At 39.0% G+C, this 20,264-nt stretch overlaps 1 protein-coding gene across 5 annotated transcripts in view; it reads left to right on the top strand.

The window, feature by feature from the left end:
* NHSL1 (NHS like 1) overlaps positions 1-20,264 on the top strand; it is a 233,468-nt gene that overhangs the window by 101,651 nt on the left and 111,553 nt on the right. For 2 of the 5 annotated variants that reach the window (XM_025997901.2, XM_025997902.2), the window contains exon 1: positions 436-1,324. The exons of the other annotated variants lie outside the window; for them this stretch is intronic. In XM_025997901.2, the coding sequence (XP_025853686.2) occupies positions 1,132-1,324 (193 nt within the window). In that variant the 5' untranslated portion in view covers positions 436-1,131. Of the gene's footprint in view, positions 1-435; positions 1,325-20,264 lie in introns of those variants that run through there. 5 annotated transcript variants of the gene reach the window in all.

Raw genomic sequence — 20,264 nt, forward strand, 5'->3', positions numbered from 1 at the left:
AGGAGTGAAGGAATAGCTGAGTCAGTTGAATTCTCTTCGGAAATACATTTTCTTAGATGACACCCCTCCATCAGTCAAGGAATGCTTGATGTCTATAAAACCATATGCTCTCTTAAACTCCCTTCTCAAAATCCTGCCTTCAGAAATGTGGTCTGATGATTAATAATCAAGTTCTTTTCTTTCTTTCTTTCTTTCTTTCTTTCTTTCTTTCTTTCTTTCTTTCTTTCTTCTTTCTTTTTTTCTTTCTTTCTTTCCTTTCTTTTCTTTTTCTTTCTTTTCTCTTTAAATTTCCAAAAGTCTGTATTCTGCTCAGGCTTGCATTTCCCAGCTTTGCTGGAGTTCAGAAGTTTGAGCTGCCACCGAAGTATTGCCTGTGGAGAGGAGGCGGGGTTTTCTGCCTCCAATGGGGTGCCTTGGGTGTGGGGAAAGCCTATCGCCTTTCACTGGAGCGCTCACCCTGTAATCCAGGCTGGAGCCACGCAGCCTGTTTTATTGTTTGTGGCGTCCTGTGGATCCTGAGCTCTTCCCAGCCGGGAAAGAGGGCAAGTGGGCGCTTGATGATTCTGCGCTGTGCTGCGACAAGGGAGCCGAGCTCTTTTGATTTTCCCCAAGTCACCTGTGTGGGTGAAGTTCAAACCGGCCCCCGGGTTGTCACCGGACTTCTTTCTCCAGCCTGAGGAGTTCCTTCTGTTTGTCTGCAGCAGGCGGCTGTCCCTGCTGCTGTCTGCCCCAGCGAGTGGGGAAGGATGCCTGGGACAGGAGCAGGATTACAGTGTGGGATGCCGGGCACACACCAAAGAGTCCGAGTGCTTTGGTTCTGTTCTTCTCCAAGTCCTGACAAGTGTTCCTGAAATGAACACCCTGCTTCATTTTTAAAATTATGCCAAACCAAGTGCCACAATGTGGCTAGGATAAAAAAAATTTTTTTTGTTTGTTTATTTCCTACCCCTCTCTCCTTTTCTTTGTAATTGGGTGACATAGAAGCAGTCTCTCTGCATCATGCTGTGCCTGACTCTCAACATTGAATAAGTGGGAAGGAGCAGGTTTGTTTAAAAGGACATGGAAGGATTGTAAAACCGAGCTTCTTGTTTGCTGGGCTGTCCTTTGTAGTCGATTTTGATGTGAAAGAAGATGAAAAAGGAAGGCTCGTTCAGACTCAAGTCAAATTCAGGGTCTCTCTCACGTGCTGTGAGTTGGATAAATTTCTCCTCCTTGTCCAGGCAGACAAAGAGGCTGTTTCGCAGTGATGGAGAGCTCTCGGTCTGTGGGCAGCAGGTGGAAGCAGATGATGAAAACTGGAATTACAGAACCCAGCCCAGAAAAGGTGACTTGATTTTTTTTTGTTGTTGTTTTTATTTAAACATTCTTAGAAGTTTGTGATGTAGAATTCGTTTTATATCACTGATTTCCCTTTGTGAGTTTTGGCCTCCTTAGGAGTTTTTTTGCTTTGTTTGTTTATTTTTGTGTTGGAATTGGGTGTCATTCATATGCTTACATGTCTAAAATAATAGTGCTCTTCAAACTAGATTCAGCTTGAGATTGTGTCCTTCTGGCTAGGATAAGATAGCTTCCTTCTGACAAGGATAAGATAGCTGTTGTCCTCAGCCCTCCTTCTCCTCAGCAGATCCACACACGGAGGAGACTTGTGCAAAGTTCAGTGGTAAGCCATCCTCATAGAAGGAGTCTTCTCTTACAACTTGCAGTTGGGACATGGAGCTCTTTACGGAGACAGTACACTGAGAAAACTTTGGGAATCATGAATGGTCTCCTTGTGTCTCTCTTAAAGAAGATTGAGGAAGTCCACAGATACTTGAATTAAACAGGTGTTAGAATGACATCAAGGAAAAGGAACACATGAAGGGCTTGCCCTTGATATTGTGGCCAAAAGGGAGTTTCTGGATTTCTTTCAAGTTCCTTTGCAGACCAGTGTTGGTCTCTGTTCTCAGAGTTCCTGTGTTTTGCCTTCCGCAGGGTAAAGAAAAATATCAATCCTGGTGGGAGAGAGGGAAATATTTCACTGATTCTTTAACACACACCCCTATTTTATATTTAGAATTTCTGGGTTCTTCCTCTTAGAATGTTTACTGTACAGGCTGAACTATTAAACTCTAAAATGTGCCCCCCCCCCCCAATTTGGTGCTGTGGCAAAGCCCAGTAGGGGAGCGCTATTTAAGTATTACAAAGGCACCTAGTCCAGACATTCCCCGTGATTGTGTTTTCCCTGTTTATCACATTCTTCCTGTGCCAAAAAAGAAACCTCGCTGGAATCTTTCACAACCTGTTCTTTCCCTTCTTTTGGGAGACAAAACTGCCGAATCCCGACAGAATAAACTAAGTTAAATGCTGATGGGCACAGTGTTTCTATCCCACTGACTGAGAATTTAACGCAGCTCCTGATGGATAATGTGTGTGAAACAATTCATTCTTCTCTATTACACTGGGGCACCAGAGGGACTGGTTAATGCTCTTAGGAGATGGCAATTGTTTTTATCTCAGGAAGGGTGTCAACAGTGGTCTGCTGGTCCTGAGCTTCAATATGCAGGTTTTTAGTTTGGACGTGGTGTATAATTGCCACGCAGAAAAAGAGGCATGGTGCTTTCTGGTTGGAGTTGTGCAGTTTAGTAAGTCCACGAACTCTGCTCTTCTAAATCAGGAATAAGCTGCGGTTTGAGTAAATGGGTGGGTTGTAATGTTTGAAGCAAAAATGTTTCAAGGGTGGATACAGTAGTGCTGTGGTCATCAGAGGGTGTAATTTTGATTCCCTTGGCCTTTGCCAAAGGTTGTTCTTTTATGATTGTTTGGTTTTAGATCAACCACTGTCAGGTTTCTGTTAAAGAATAGATGCGTGAGTGTGTGGCTTTAGGATTTCTATCATAGATGCTCCATCAAAATTAACATTAAAGGGAAAGACACTATGAATGTGCATGTGTTGGTTTTAGTTGGGAAATGAAGCAAATACTGTACACTTGACTTGTGAAAAATAATGAGGTTATTGTAGAGAAAAGGGGTGACTTGTAAAGGGAGGGAGGACTTGTTTATGCAATACTACAAAAGATTGTGCCCTTTATCTCTTAATGTAATAGGGGATACAGTAGCCCCATGAAGAGAAATGGAGGCATAATACAGTGTGTAAATTTATATGGTTCTTAGAAATAATTGGCTGAGGGCAATATTACAATTTCTGACATAGGGAGCTAGAGGGGAAATCCTTAAAAAGCTGCCTGTACATCAAAATTTGTAGTATTTTATTCTGTTTTCACGTTTGACTTACTGAAGAAAATTGGTTTTCAGCTTTGACATACTGTCCCAGGGGCATGTCCTTGACAGTTGATCTTTATTTCCCATAGTTCTTCCCTTTGGAGAAATACAGGAGTGACATTTGTTTATGCTTTCAGATCAAAAGAGGATCAATCTTTTTTTTTATAATAAATTTATTTTTTATTGGTGTTCAGTTGTATGTTGATACAGAATAACACCCAGTGCTCATCCCATCAAGTGCCCCCCAAAGAGGATCAATATTTCAGAAAAATGATGCAGGATTGGAGTTTTTTTTTTTAAGAGTATCAAATAAGCTTAAACTCTAGCACGACTTATCAGTCAATGCTGAGAATGCCCAATGTTCATGTTAGGATTTGGTTGCAAATAAAGTGCATCAAAGACATATCATTCTGATGGGAAGCACATAGCATCTTTCTCTTACTTCATATATGTCTGCCCAGACCATATGTATTTGAGACCACACACTTTCCTTTCAGCCTGCTCCCCAACTCCCCTACCTTATAGTAACATTTTTTGATCTACACAGGTTTCTAAAAACCTGCTGTCCCACCTCCCATCCCCCACACATATACACCACCACCAAGTAGTGAGAGATAGAGCCTACCTAACAAGACAGCCTTACTTCAGGGTTGTGTCCCGTGTCTTCCACACCCTCCATGGGATCTCTGGCTGCTGGAGTGTCCAGTTCTGCGGCCTTATGTCTTTCTTCCTCTATCAACAGTTGTTGCAAGCCCAGAGTGTTTGCTGGCTCCCTGTCCACTGTCACCCAGTCACAGTGCTTTGTACAGTTAGCCCACTGAACCCTTACTAAGCATGTGGACAGTATGTTGTATTCATGTTTGTTTTATAAAACAGTTCTTTCAAGTTTCATTTTGTAGTGAATTTCAAATTCTTTTTATAGTGAATCTCCATGCTGGATTGCTTCTTAGGACTAACAAAATAAAGTTTTTAAGTAGTTAACCTGTATGGGTATCTCCCAAGACACAAACCTATAGGTTTGCAGTTTAATGTTGTCACATATACTCAAGAAACTAAGGATAAAACTACAGTGCTTGAAAATTCTTAGAGAATGCTTTTATAAGATTAGATGCTATTAATAGGCATCTTTCCAATTAGACTACTTTTCTTGAGCCTAAAAAGTAACTAGAAGATACATACCGGTATGTCCAAAGCAATTACAAATAGGTACCTGCATATTTTCTTCTGGTCCAGCACATGGCAAGTTTCAAAACTTCAAAACTATTGACGTTTGTACTCAGGAAGGTAAAAACGAATTAAGTAACAGCAGTTATCAGTTCTTACATTTGTAGTGGGATATGATCCATTTGAATGGCAGATGATGTTTTGACTTAATTAGCCATAAAAATCAAGGGTGTGAATCAGTATCCTCTTGAGTATAAATTTCTGTAATCATAAGCTGTTTTATTAGATGCCTATGTAGTAAAAAAGGTAGAAGTCAGTTGTAGGTGAGACAATATGTAGCTTTTCATATTGAGTTGTGAGTGCATTTATTGAAGGAATTTTTTTATACACCACAAAGAAATATAGCACACAGGCTATGAAGTCATGGAGTTCATACTTAAATGGAGAAGCAGATAAGACGTCTAAGGGAGAATCTAAGGAAAATGCAGGATAATTGTGAAAAGTGTAAAATGGATGAACTTAGATGAGAAGGTCCAGATAAAGAAACTTTATCTTGAGCATTTTCATGTTTTGCATGGTCTTCTGGCTGTTAGCATTGATTTGCACAACACTTAATGAGCTCCTGCTTTGTTTCTAGCACTGGAAGGTTCTCAAGGGAAACTAATGACTAGTATTTACTCTGTGCTCCCCCATCCTGCTCACATACCCTTCTCCTGTCAAATAAAACCAAAAGAGGTGGAATAATAATGGGGTAGCCTCTCATTGAGCAGAGCATGTTTTGTTGTATCTCCAGTTCTGTTCAGCTGGGCAGAGGCATGATTGATGATACTGGTATTGGCAGGTCGGTGCAGAGACGGTAATTGACATGCAAAGCCTCGATTTAAACAATCCTTTCATTCTCTTCTTCAGGACTTCTATCATATGTGCTAATAAGGTTATCAAATTTGAATCTTTTGAATTTCAGTTCCTTTCCATCCCAGGAACTGCAAAAAATGACCAGAGAATGGCTTTACTAGGCATTAAGGGTAATGAATAATCCATACACTAGATAATCAATTGTTGAGTGTGGGAGTTGGCTGCATTTAAAGTAATTTCATCCCAATATCCTCCTAGTAAAATAGTTGCAGAAAACAGGAATCTTGTGCATAATTAGATTAGCAATGATTTCGGATACTACAACAGAGAAAATGGCATGAAAGACCAAAAGGAGCAAGGTTGAAATCCTGTTTCCATGTAAATAGCTGTGATTTATTTTTGATCATAAAATCTTTAAACTATGGGATTTAAGATCATTTTCTTCATGGCATTAAAGAAACCTAAAAAATATTGGCAAACATTGCTAAGGTAGCCCCCTCAATTTGAGAGTAAAACTAGATAAAAAAGCAATATTTATTCTGAGGGTCACCATGTACACTGGAAAAAGAGCTAAATGGAGTTTATCTTGAGGTCTTAATAAAGAGATGAGAAGAATATTCTCGGTGTAGTGAATGTAATGTTTTCCTTCTTACTTTCTACTGAAGCTGACATTCTGTGAAAGAGATAAACAGTGAGTGCCACTTAATATTTCATCTGGTTCATTGAAACTGCCCTTTAGTGACCTTTGATTATTTTTCTCTTTTGAAGATGGGGATCTGTTGTTTCACTGCCTTGTTTTACTGCAAAAATGATCTTATTTGTTATTAAATTGATGAAGTTCTGTTGCAATGATGTTTTTATCTAATACCCTTCCTTTACTTAGTTGTCTTAAATGTTTGTGGATTTATTTTGAGAATTAGATACTTATTTAGATGCTAAAAATAGAGTATTAAAAGAAGGAACTGTCAGATGATTCATTTAGAAGTTAGTAACCTATATTCTTCATGGGAATGTCATTACTCAGTTTTGAAAACTTTTTTGAAATTGTTCTTTTCAAACAGTTGTTTTAGAAATGATTTCAAAAGACCCTGCATATCAATTAGGGTTAATTTTATAAGTCTCTTGCAGTTGTTGTAGAATATATTTATATTTCTGTGTAATTTAAAGGGTTTTTCATTTAACCATAATGTTTTCTATCAAAGTTTTAAATAAAGGCGTGTTTTTTTTTTTTTAATGACACTATTTCCTATGAAATACTTGAGTAAACTCCAGTCTTACCAGGTTTATCTCCTCCCGGTCTATTGTGTCTGTACCCTCTTGTCCATCCAAACTATAGTTCAGGCCTTTCTCTGCTCCTAGCTGGCCTCTTGAGGGGCCTTCTGAGTGTCTTAGACTCTTTCTTGTTATCTTCACTCTTGTCTTCCTTTGAGCCATCCTTGAGGCTATACTATAATCAGAGTAATCTTCCTCAAACCCAAATAGAATTGGGTGACTCTTGTGTTGCTCCCCACTGCCTACAAAATGAAGCCGATCTCACATATGGTAGCATGGACCTTGCACCTTCTGACCCGCCCCATCCCCTACCCTTTTTAACTCCCCAAGTAGCAAATGGATGCACTGCTCTTTTACCTGCCTTGGGGTATCTCCCATGCCCTGTGTCACCATGCTTCAGTCCCCCGCCTCTGCCTGCTGACTTTTTGCTGGACCTTTTCTGCTTTCTTTAGAACTCTGTGAGTCTCTCCTAAGGGCAGAACTGATGACTCCTTTCTCTCTGTTATTTCTCCACCTTCTACAGACCTTGGTAATTATATATTTATTAGACACTGGGTGATACTTATATTTTATGTGTCTGTGTCTTTAGCTGGACTGTGAACTTTTTTAGGACAGAGACCAAGTCTTACTTATCTTTTATTTCCCAAGCCTAAGTGCTCAATAAGTGGTTATTGACTGGGTGGATAGAACTCACCTGGGACATTGTTAATAGTGCTGTTTGTAGAGGCCACTGTGCCAAACGGGGGTGGGGTACCGGTGGCTCTGTGTGCTTACTTTGTCCAATGTACTGATGAATGTCACCTTGCAAGTGCTCCCAACCCTGAAGTTTTTTGAGCATAGCAAAAGAGAGCCTTCACATTGTTGGAACTAATTTTAATGGCAGTCTGCTGTTTTTTGTTGCTCACTTAAACCGTGTGTGGATCAAATGCTTTGTAGAAAGGTTTGATCATGACTGCTTGGACCATTAAGGAAGTTGGCTTAGTGAACAGAGATGAGGTATGAGATGGGATGATGCCATGTCTGATAAGGCAAGGCAGCAGGGCACTCTTGCAGTCTTCTTTACTTGTTTTCCCCGCTTCCACCCTTCCTCTCCCCGCCTCCAGCCTCCCTTCACCCCAGGTAAGGCTAATCTTGCCAGATGAGCCTCAGTGATCTTGCAAAACATCAAATATAAGTCATGTTATGTAACTTCACTGCTTAAAGCTCTTTGGTAGCTTTCCTTCTCTGGCAGCTTGGTAACTAGTCTTTATGATGTGCTGTATGGCTCTGCACCATCTGCTTCCCAGTTGCATCACCTGTGCTTTCCCCTCACTGTCCTCTAAGTCACAATAGGCCTCTTGCTGTTTGGAACATGCCGTGCAACTTGACCTTCCTCCCCACCCAGAGTCCTAGCTATGTACATTGCTCCCACCCTTTCCTTTTTCAACTCTTTGCTCAAAAGCTGTCTGAGTGACCCTATGTCACCTCTGACCTCATGCTAACCTTTCTATCTCCATCTTTGTTTTTCTTCAAAGCACTTACCACCATCTAATATCGGTATACTTTATGTACATTTGACCTTGAACAAGATAAGGGTGAGGGATGCTGAACTCTGTGTAGTCAAAAATCCTCGTATAACTGTTGACTCCCCAAAAACTTAGCTACTAATAATAGCCTACTTTTGACCATAAACCTTACCTCTAACATAGAGTTTATTAAACATACTGTATGTATTACATACTGTATTCTTACAGTAAAGTAAGTGAGAGAAAAAGTCATAAGGAAGAGAAAATACATTTATAGTTCTGTACTGTATTTATTGAAAAAAAATCCACATATAAATGGACCGGCAGAGTTCAAACTCCTGTTGCTCAAGGGTCAACTGTATTTATTTTCAGTACTGTCTATATCCTAAAACTAGAATTTAACCTCTAGTACAGGAGAGATTCTTCTTTTTTTTGTATGTTTTGGTAACCAGTGTTTTCCCAAGCCTGGCACACAGCAGGTGTTCAATAAATTTTAGTTTAAAGGAGAGAATGAATGATACAAGGTCAGGAAATCTGGATGTTTTGCTTCTGTCACTTGCTAATGTGACCTGGAGCAAATCACATCAACTGTTTTTTTTTTTCTTTTAAGATTTCATTTATTTATTCATGAGAGACACAGTGAGAGAGGCAGAGACATAGGCAGAGGGAGAAGCAGGCTCCATGCAGGGGATTCGATGTGGGACTCCTAGGACCCCAGGATCACGCCCTGAGCTGAAGGCAGATGCTCAACCACTGAGCCACCCAGGTGTCCCATCACATCATCTGTTTAAACTCTAGCTTTCATTTCGATAAAATGGGATAATACCTATTGTACGTATGGGTAGTAGGTGCAGCTTTATTTCCTCAATAAATGAGTGTATGTTTTATAGATACTCTATCAGCTTTCCAATTGGATCTGGTTGTATTTGATGGTACTGTTTGAGGGGTTCGCAATTTTTTCACTACTGATAGCCAATCAACTCAAAAGATGTCTTTATCCTAGTTATAGAATATACTATTCTACCGAATTTTCAGTGTAGAAATAGTGCTTTTAGAATACTTGTATAACCTAGACAACCCTACTGGAAGCTGCCACCTCCTATACATAATCCTTCAAGCAATATATACCACAGTTTTTATGTAAAATCCTGAAATGGTTAAAATACTAAATCGAAAATTGTGTCTAAATCAGTCCAACTACTCATAAATATTAATAATAGCTAACATGTAATGAGGCTTTGCCATGGCTAGACACTATTAATACATTATGTGCATGAGCTCATTTAATAAATATTGTCTGGATACTGTAAGTATTCAATAAAAATAATAGTTTGATAAATGAGGAAGAGTCATTAGGGAGAACTGAAAACCAGGCGGAGAAACTTAGATGTGGTGAGACTGGGAAACAAGTGTATGTCTTCAGAAAGAGAAAAGACATTGAAAAAGCACTTGAGCATCTTGAGGTCTTGGACAGAGTATCTTCCAGTTCAAGGGCACGTGTTCTGCTTTGAGATTCTTTGGGCATGTGCTTCATACTTCACCTGAATTTGAAGCTCTTTGAACTCTAGTTTGTCTTATCCAGTGTGGTAGTAAGTAGGTATTTCTTGCGTGAACACGTGGTCAAGGCAGTGTTCAGGGGAGACTGCTTGGTTATGGCACACAGAATGGATTGGAGTGTAGGAACTAGGATCTGGACTGAAGCCTGGTCACCGAGGGGCTGTAGAGGCTGAGAAGCTACACAGTGCTGGTTGAAGTGATTATATAGGCACATGAGGAAAAGCAGTTATGGAGCTACAGATTTTCATGTGAGGCTTTCTTTATCAAGGGAAGTTGTAGGACTTAATAGTTAACTTGTTTGTATCACACAGCATCTATGGTTTTCATAGGCATGGTTATATGTTTTCTAGCTTTATGAAATGCAGTAGTCTTCATATTGTATTTCTAACCTTCCTAATGATAGGTGGTATTTTTGTATTTCTAACCTTCCTAATGATAGGTGGTATTTATGGTGACCACTGTCTTAGTAAATGTGATTGGAAAACTTACATGAAATCAGCATACATATTGTTCATATACAGAACTTTACATGATGTGGGGCTTAGGGGGTGGTGCAGAAGCTGGTTGTAGTGATGTCTCTGTGGTCTGGTTCTCTTCAGCCCTAGTGAACCTCTCTGTACTACTGAATTTGGCACCACAGATTGTTCTCTGTCTTTATGGCTGACATTCAATGACTGACTAGTTGTAAGAGACATTAAACCGGCAGTTATTTACTTAGTTCTTGCCAGAACCCATCACCATGCTGGATGCATAACATTTTGGCTGTTTAAATATGTATGGTCCTGGGTGGGCACTTGCTTATCAGGTGTCTGAGACAGTCTCCTTGAGGAGATTTGTTAGTCGGAGTTCCCAGCTAGTGCTGTTCCCCTCCCTGCCCCCTCAACACCCCCCTGCCTTCCTGGCCAATACACTAGACTAGACTCATTCTCAGGATTTGGGGTTGTCTTATGGATTCTTGTGTTTTGAGAGCTCCTATTGCTTGGTAGACTTGATATAGAGCAACGCCTTGAAAAAAGCCACATAGATGAGTAAGCCTGTCTCAGATTCAAGGAGAAAATGGCTTGAATTGTGAGTAACCTGGAGTGACCCTGCACACAGGGCTTTCCCTAGAGCAGGCACTCATTAAGGCTGGAGGAACAAAGAGTGACTCCACTTTGCCATTTTCATGCCCTACTACTTTTGAAAAAGTGTGTTAGGGGCTGTAATGAGTGGAACATAATGGGAGAAGGTAACAGGGGATTGGGAGAGGGAAGGAGATGGGATAGGTTATAAGGAGAGAAAAGCTAATGAGTCTCCACATTTATCCATGCTGCCTTCCCTGTGCTGACAGTTTTCTGATCCCATCTTCTAAGTCAGTAATGATAGTCTACTGGGACTTGGTCAAGTTTCTGAATATGCTGTTTGCACAACCAGTTGTACATTTGCAGTATTTTGGGGTTGTTTGTTTTTGAGACATAGCTTAACAAAGTTTTGATGTATCGTAGAAAAGGTGTGGAACAAGGATAAAGGCTAGTCTATTCACTGGTTAAAATAATTTTAGTGGCATCTGTAAATTATCCGATTGGATTCAATATATGTTTATCCTTCTCTAAGAAAAACCTCATTTATATGTAAAAGCCACCAGCCGTTGAGAGTTCAATAAATTGTATCCTTGATTTTTGTCTTTTCAGTAAACTTTAAAAGAGAGTGAGAATAAATAAATTTTATTGTTGGTACAGTTCCCTTGCTCCTATTTCTGAAAGTTCTCTTTTACTTTGTAACTGGAAACGCCTCAGCTAAAGTAGAAACTGGGTGTCGGGTGTTTCTGGATTACATTTTGAGATAAACCAGAATTCTTACCTGAACACAGGTGTGTACTGCTTCAGTGTTGATTGGTTGGCGATCCTTTTACAAAGCATACAAAAGACAATTTGTGAGTTTACCTTGGTGGGTGGTTGTGGCTGGTGTTGGCTTGGTTGCTGTGGTCTTCTTGACCAGTAGTTATTTATTTACATAATTTTTTCACCAACAGAAGGTACATAGAGTGCTTTGGCTTCCTGGAAAAAGAACTTTGATTTTTACCTTAAAGTAATTTTATTTCAGAGTTAGTCAACATATTCCTACAAAAAAATCTTTTAATTACTTTTCTTCTTTACTAGCTCTATCCAATTTTTTGTCCTTAAGTAGGAATGCCTAAATGTTATTCTTTCCTAAGGATCCCACTTCTGTTTAATTTGTAAGCCATTTTTGAGACACCTTGTTGCATTTGGGGCATTCTTGTGTGCTACTGATGTTTTCTGAAGCTGGCAAGGTTAGGATTTTTCTCCATCAACATTCCTTCAGATCATCAGACCTTGATTATATCCCACACACTGGGGTATGTGTTAGTTTGTCCACTTGATCTGTGTGCTTGTGTCATTGTAACCACAGAAACGTTCTGTAGCTGATTTGATTTGATTTATTTAAACAAATTTTTAAAATTTATTTCAGAGAGAGAACGCACACGCAAGAGATCATGAACACACACGAGTGCAAGCATGAGTGGGGGAGGGGCAGAGGGAGAAGCAGACTCTCTGGGATCATGACCTGAGCCACCCAGGCTGATTTTTAGAAATCATGAAGGTCGTATGTCAACTCCCAACTAATAAAGATTGGAACAAAAAATCCAATTAGCAAAATTTCCTCTAATTTTTGAGCAAGTTGAGCTAGATTTTTCTATAACAAATGCTTGTTTGGGATGGAATAAAGAATGTTATACAGTAGAACTATAGTGTGAAGGTCTTGAGCTTTTCAGTGCCAGAAAAGATTAATTATAGTTGAAAGTTAGTGGCTTTGAAAAGTTCTGCCTGTGCCTAGAGTAATAAGTACACTTTAGATTGGTTTGCAGTCCACATATTGCATATACAGTTGACCCTTGAACAACATGGGTTTGAATTGCGTGGGCCTGCTTTTATGTGGACTTTTTGCTGACCAATAACAGTATGGTACTGTGAATGATTTTCTCTTCCTTATTTTTTTTAAATAGTGTTTTCTTTTCTCTAGCTTACTTTAAGAATACAGCGTATAATACATATAACATACAAAATATGTATTAATCAACTTTATGTAATCAGTAAGGTTTCCAGTCAATGGTAGGCTACTTAGTAGTTAAGTTATTGGGGAGTTCAAAAGTTATACAAAGATTTTCAACTGTGCAGGGTTGGGGGAAAAGGGAGGAGGAGTTGGTGTGTCTAATCCCGTGTTGTTTAAGGGTCAACTGAACACACACACACACACACGTACACATAAAATGAAGCAAAAGTTTTGTGAAGCTACTTCATTATTGCCTGACTCCATGTGATACTATCTTCTGTTTTATTCTAATTTATTAGGCAGAAAAATGTCAGTCCTGACTTACTGAAGTGATGACTCCCTTATTAGGTCACACCTACATTCAGCAGACTTCACTTCTTTTGGCAGATTCTTAATATGCTCGTGTACCAGGTCACTTTTTCACAATGTTTCGAAGTTACAAACTATGATGAAGTTCCTCTGAATTAGTCCATCATTGTATCAGTGTTGTAGAAAGGTCTGGCATATCTGAAGTGTCTCTAGATGCAGTGTGGATTTGTGGTACATCTCAGAAATCATCTGCTGTGAGAACTGACTTATGATCCTGAGCTTGTAAGCATTCACTGCAGTAAGTCCTCTTCTAGGGTGACCTCTGCGCCCCTCGCCCATGACCATGTCAGTGAATATGGGTAAATGCTTTAAAGTTAGGCAGGATTTAGTGATTTCCGGTGTAAACCCTGTTGCCTGATGGAGCACAGTGTCACAGAGCCTGCCCTCGCAGATTATGTGCACCTGCTAACTGGCCCTAGGGAAAGCTCATGGATAGCAATGTCTGAATAATTTCTGCCTTTTTCTGGAGATTTCTTTGTCATTATGCTTACTGGCCTACTGTCTGTCCTCTTTAGAGGAAAAGCCGTTGAGAAGTTGAGGCTATTTAACTTCACTTTCGAGTTGTTGGACTCTAGCCTACATCTGTCATTCTATGTCTGAATTGGAGGAAAAGCTGCGTTTTCTTTGAAACATAAGGTTACTGTAAAAAACTGGTAATTGGTTAGAGATACTTTTCTAAATTGTGATCATATGGCCTACACATTAGCTTATATAAAATGTTAGAGGAACATGCCTTCTATTTGTTTGTATTTTCATTATAACAGATGCTTGCCTCATTCATCTTTCAGAATTTTAAAACAATTAAAAATATGGGGATCCCTGGGTGCCCCAGTGGTTTAGCGCCTGCCTTCGGCCTAGGGCGTGATCCTGGAGTACCAGGATTGAGTCCCACATCAGGCTCCCTGCATGGAGCCTGCTTCTCCCTCTGCCTGTGTCTCTGCCTCTCTCTCTCTCTCTCTCTCTCTCTTTCTCTCTTTCTCTGACTGTCATGAATAGATAAATAAAATCTTTAAAAAAATTAAAAAATATATTTTTATGAACATCGTTCTAAGGTATACTATGCAGATGGAGTCTGTTTGCAGGTTATGGTTTACACAGTATTTACACAGCTATGGCCTTATTCCATTCTTATGATAGTCCTGTGAGTGGGTAGAACAGGTGGTGTTATCCCCTTTTGTGGTAGGAAAGCAGTCCCTAAGTTAAGTGACTTACCTGAAGCCATATAGATAATAATGGTATAGATTGGATTTGAGTCCACTTCTTGTGACTTGGTCCAACCATGACACCATGCATGACAGATGTCCAATCCTCAGCACAGTTGAACCTTGTTTTGATGCTTTAGTGTCATTATGAATAGTCACTAAACCTGTAAGAACCTAGCGACACCCTGGTGGCTGTTGAGATTTGCAAGGATCTTTGCTTTGGCATGAAGTGGGTCTCCACTGTCTGCTGCCTGTGCCACTTTTGCTGTAAGACTGTCAGCTCTCTTTCTCCATGTAGTCATGCCGGCTTTTTGTCCTTCCCACGGTCTGATTTGGTATTTCCAATTTGTTACCTTGGGTGGAGGGTCTGGGCAATCCAGTTTATTGCTATGGTATTGGTCAAAAGATTATAATAAGATCCTGATCCATAATCCCCTGAGTGATGCTTTCTGGTCAGAGATCATTTTGGCTTCTTAATTCTTGGCCGTATCCTGAGTGGTTGAGTTTGTCAGAAAAGTGATCTCTTGATAAGTAGGACATATCTGTAGGATGATATAAATATGTTTTATATGTTTTTTTTTACATGTTTATCTTCTGTTGGCTTTTCTTCTTAGTACAGTTGAATTAAGCCCATTGTTTGCATTAATGTTATGAAATTGTGACTATATTTGGGCATGTCAGTTCTTTTTTGTAAACGTTAGATTTTAAACACTTCTGTAAAATCACCCTAAGTTTTCAAGTAGGATTTCTGCATTGTTTGACATAATAAGCAAGTGTAGCTTTGCTGCTTTTAAGCTGGGTTTCAGCATTAACCACTTTCTCTAATAATATTCTATGTTCTCCCTCTCTTCCCCCTCCCCTCTCTTCATCCCAACTGATTTTTGGACACCAAATATATTTTCTTGTTTTGCATATAGTTGGAATTGCCTCCCCCTGTATTCAATTTCATATCTTCATGTCATCTGCTTCAAAAAGTAACAAAATAAAAAGAAAAAAAAAAGGTGATGAGACCATATTTTCATGACTGAAACCAATTCTCCACTGAATATTTTTAGTCAAAAACTATAAATGCATTTGATCCACATTAACACAAATGGGAGCTGTAGAAAATGTGACTGAAAAAGCTGATTTAACTCTCTGTTTTTTCTGTGAATTTCTTAATAAACCACTACTATCCCAATGCTCAGAATCAACATGATCTTTTAATAGTCTATCTGAAATGCTACAATCCCCATTTTGCATCTTAGGCCCATAGTAGTAGCCCAGTGAATACTTAGATTTATACACAGGAAAGCTCCAAAAATGTTGGGATGCAATTTTGAATAAGTTGAAAGTAGAGTCAAAAAAATGTTTGTTTGTTTTTTTTTCCTGCAACTCGAAATGAAGCTGAGAAAAAAGCAACAATTTTAAAAAGCACTGTTATCCTTTCTCACATTCTCCAAACACTAAAGCATTAACAAAAGATGCTCACTCCCGATGTCAAAAGCTTTTGATACCCAATATAGTTTATTCCACATTTTGGCTGTAAAGTCTCAGAGATAATTGTAAAGATGTCTTTCTTTTTCAGATAGAGGGAAATTTCAAATAAGTCTGTTTGGTGTAGATCTAATTTGGAAAGCCAACTTTAGCAGTTATTTAGAAGTAGTGACCACATGTTTTCTTCTCTTAGTGTCATTTAAGAGAATTTTAGTAAGTCCTCTTATATAGTTTCTAAATTGGAGCTGTGAAGGGATCCAAGCACTTACCTTAACAACACAAGACTAAGCTGTTTGGGCTGGGAGGAAGCTCAGAGAGGACTCAGTCTGCTCCCTTGTCGGACAGGAAAGAAGCGAGGATCCAAGTAGTTTGTTTAACACCTTACAGCAGACAGTAGTCCAGTTACTTTGTGTCCTCATTTTCCTTTCTCTTCTCTTCAGTGGTTTTGAGGTTTTGTTCCTTTCCATTCGTTTCTTTAATTTTGACATTCCTGATGGCTCTGTGAAGGTCAAGGGACAGATTCCTTCACTGACCTTACAGAGCAGGTTTGGGAAGCCTTTCATCCATTCTGCAGCACACGGAAAGTTTTCTTAAATAGATGTGCACAAGATCAGGAACTTATTAAGGATGGCAAAGGCAGAAGAAGGACAACATCACCTTGAAAACAGGTTCCTGGTGTCATTTTTATTTCCTCACAAAAGTAGAATTCATTTAGCTTTCAAAGAATCGAAGCAAAAACCTCAAACTAAACTCAGTGCCCCCCCTCCCCCAAAACACAAAAAACAAACAGAAAACCCAAAGGGCCCTGGCTGCTGCCTTTCTTTTGTATGAACTGAAGTCTTTAGAGACAGTCAAAAAACTTAATAGAACTGTTATATGTACATCTGCCTCAAAACACGTGCATTTTAAAACTTTCAGCGCAGTATTCTATTTTTGACATAAAACTTTTTTCCTCTTGAGGGGCTGTAGGTTTATGGTCGTTAATAGCTGAGTTTGCAGAGATGCATTAAATAAAGATAGAACACAAAGTAAATGCCAGCCATGACATCGACAGAATCGTAGGTGACTTCTCCTAGGACCTACCTTTACTGATGTCACCCAAAGAAGGGAGAAGGAGAGAGAGAGAGAGAAAGACACCCAGAGAGGGCACAAAGAGGAAAAGAGGAAGAGGTAAAACAAAAATAAAAAAGGAAAAGGTTTGATCTGTTTAACATGATGAAAGAGGAGGACAGAAAAGAGCTGTCTCTGCGGTTTGCTGTGTTCTTTGTGGCTCTTGTAACTCTGTGATTATCATGCACCATGGCAAGACGCCATGCTCACATTGGTCTGCCAATTGGAAGAGTCATTTTCTTGCTTATTTTTAAACTCCTAAGGACAGGGAAAAAGACGGAGGGAGCCTGAATGGTGTGGTTTCCTCAAACCATTATTGTTGTAAATCCTATGGGTCCTGAAATAACTGGCTCTTCCAGAAGTTTCAAACTGCCCTGCTGCTCCAAAGACTTGGCACTTGAATGGGAAATGATTAGCTCCTTCCTTTAAGCCTTGTCACCAGTTTAAGTGGGTCACAAGTTGGAGAATGTGAGTGCAGAAATAAACTACCTTTTTATGGAAATCCTCTAGTTCTTTGAGTTTTTCAGATACATAGTTGGGTATAAAATACAGTGTTTGAAATGTATAAGTCTTAAGTAACTTAGTTATTAAAGTATTCAGTTGTCTGTGCAGAAATTATCAGGAGGGCATCTTGGTGCAGCTTCCTTTTAATTTTTATCTTTTTGCTTGATGATTAAAGATAGTAACAGTGCAATTACTGTCTGGTTATGGGCTTATGTTTTCTTAACAAGTAAATTGTGGCAGAACTTGTCTTTCTTTTGGTTGACTGGTACATGATCTTGAGTAATTCTGATTTGTAGTCTGACTTCTCTTTAGAATGATTTAGGAGGGTAATTTTGTGGGCGGAAGAGATGCACCTGTTTCTGAGGCTGAAGGTTGGTTATTGTTTTAACTTCCTCAGATTACTCAGATGCTCAGGGGAAAATGATACAAATGACCTCTTTATTTTAGGTTGGCTTTTTTTTTTTTTTAAAGGGAGGTTGCCATTGATATGTTTATTTTGGGAGTTGCACATTGATGAAATATACAGAATGAAAGGATACAAGGTTATTCTTATGTGCTTTAAACTTAGACTCTCCAAATATACATGTATTAGGCATATTGACAGTGGCAGTGTTAAGAAAATGACATTTAGATTCTAGGGGTTTTATCTTTCTTCTGTAATACGTTTCATTATAGGTTCACTAGGGAAGGGGTTTTGGGGTCATTATTATGATATCTTTTGGTGTCCTCCCTCCAGCTGGACACACTGACTTCGACATTCTTGTATGGATACTTTCAAAAACATTTTTTTTCTTTTCCACTTCTGTGATCTTTCAAACATTTAGTTAGGCTGAATGAGAATAGGAAAACTGCTTTCTAAGTTTGTTGGAGAACTTGCCTTGAGAGAGAATGGTATTTGTGTTTGCGGGTTTGAAAATGAGGACTCCTTAGACTCTTAGCCTTTTTTTATAAGGTGTATTTTTAAAAATTGAGACATAATTTACATATTATATTAGTTTGAGGTGTACAATATAATGATTTGATATTTGTATATATTGTGAGAGGCTGTTAAAGGATGATTTATAAAAATTAATTATAAATTAATATCATTTAACTATTAATGATCAGTAATTATTATTTAAGAAGGAATTTCAGTATAGTTACATGTAGGGAAAGTAGTATCTATTTAATTTGAAGGACTATGTTAAATATTTTTATGATGTCTCATAGCAGTCATTATACTATTGGATATATATCTCATCCAGGTTTTATACACTTTCCACTATTTTGCTTTTGGATGAAATATTAACATGATAATAATTTGGTTTATGCTACAAACATCAATCATTTGTTTTGTTTCAGGTATCCCATAGAGCATTGGAGGTTAAGTAAGAATGAGCAAGTCCCTGCTTTGAGGTCTTCTCATTGTCAGTGAGCAGACAGAATTGAGATACTATGATGACTTCATAGAAAAAGTGCCATGGTGACTTAGTGCAAGCAGAGACTGATTGAGAGGAGCATGGTCCAGGAAGGCTTAAGAGAAGTAAAAACAGGCTGTGGGAGTGAGGGCTGCATTTCAGATAAAGGAAATGATGGCTTACTCAAAGATGGTGGAGATATAAGACCATACGGAATATGGTACAAGGCCTGCTGATAGGGCCCCTGAAGGGGGAAATGGCCAGAAATTTTTGGGAAAAGATTTGAGTCCCAGGTGTCAGGTGAGCCTTTATTGCTAGATGAGGAATTTGGGGTTTATTCTACCTTGTGTTTTTTACATAAGTGGAAACGTCATGATGATGATGATGTTATTTTCCTAAAGGAGCGACTAGAGCAATTGGAGCTCTTTTGGAAAGATGTAGTAAGAATGAAAGGAGATTAAGTGGTCAGATTTAGAAAGAAAAAATAAACTACTATAAACGTATCAAGGAGTGTGATATCTTGGAGAAACATCTCAGCCACTGGTGGTACCTTTGGAAGCTACATCAGGCAGGACGGATGGAAGCAAGGTTGCTCCAGTGAAGCCTCCTTCCTGCTGCTGTTGCTTATGAGGTGGACTATGTTTCTAAGGCAGGGGGTAGAGTTATAGACTGGAGCCCAGTGGATGGCAGTGGAGTTAGGACAAGTCTACACATCTGAGATCAGGAAAGGCTACAAAATCATCTAAGCTAAGAGCTCAGGTCAACTTGGAGACTCATTGTTACATTCCCTGGGAAAAAAGAACCAGATGGACCCAAGAGTTCTTAACAAAAGCAAATCAAGTCAGTTGGCTGTTGGGAGAGCCAGGGTGGCATAAATGAGATTAGAGGCAGATTTTACAGTAAGGAGCCAAATACAGGGAAAAACTGAGAATGTTGGTAAAAACTGAAGTACTGTAGAACAGTTGGGGAGCTGGGAATGACTAAACCTTCCTTAAGATGTTCAGATGGTATCATTCAGCCTTGGCCACCAGAGGGGCTTCTTCTATGGTCATTCTAATCTTTAAAGTATTGGAAGGTAAGTATCTTCAGTCTCTTGTAGTATAGGGAAAAATAGAAAATGGGGCTTGGGAATATGTCTTTAATCTCCTCTGACTTTTAAAACATTGAGCTGCATATGTAGAGATAGAGGTCTGAAAACAGGCCTTGCTTGGTGGAATACTTTTCTAATAGATACAAAACAAACTCTGGAATGAGTACAGAGAAGAGTTTTTTTCATCTTTGTCTGACTTATTTTGGTAAGAGTAAGGGTCAAGATGCAGAGAAAGAAAATAGGGTTTGCCTCTTTTTCTTGTATAGTTCTGTCTTGTGTTTTGCCAGGAACACAGTAGAATTTTGAACCCACCTAGATTCACTAATTCTATGTATCATGTACATTAATTCCTAATTTATTCATATCCTCACTGTTTTATTGAAACAACAGCATTTTTTTTTTTTAAACAACAAATTTCATAGCACTGGAGTGGTTTGGAAGATGTAAGTATCTG

Source organism: Vulpes vulpes, chromosome 1, assembly GCF_048418805.1.
Source record: "Vulpes vulpes isolate BD-2025 chromosome 1, VulVul3, whole genome shotgun sequence".
Classification (NCBI taxonomy): Eukaryota; Metazoa; Chordata; class Mammalia; order Carnivora; family Canidae; genus Vulpes; species Vulpes vulpes.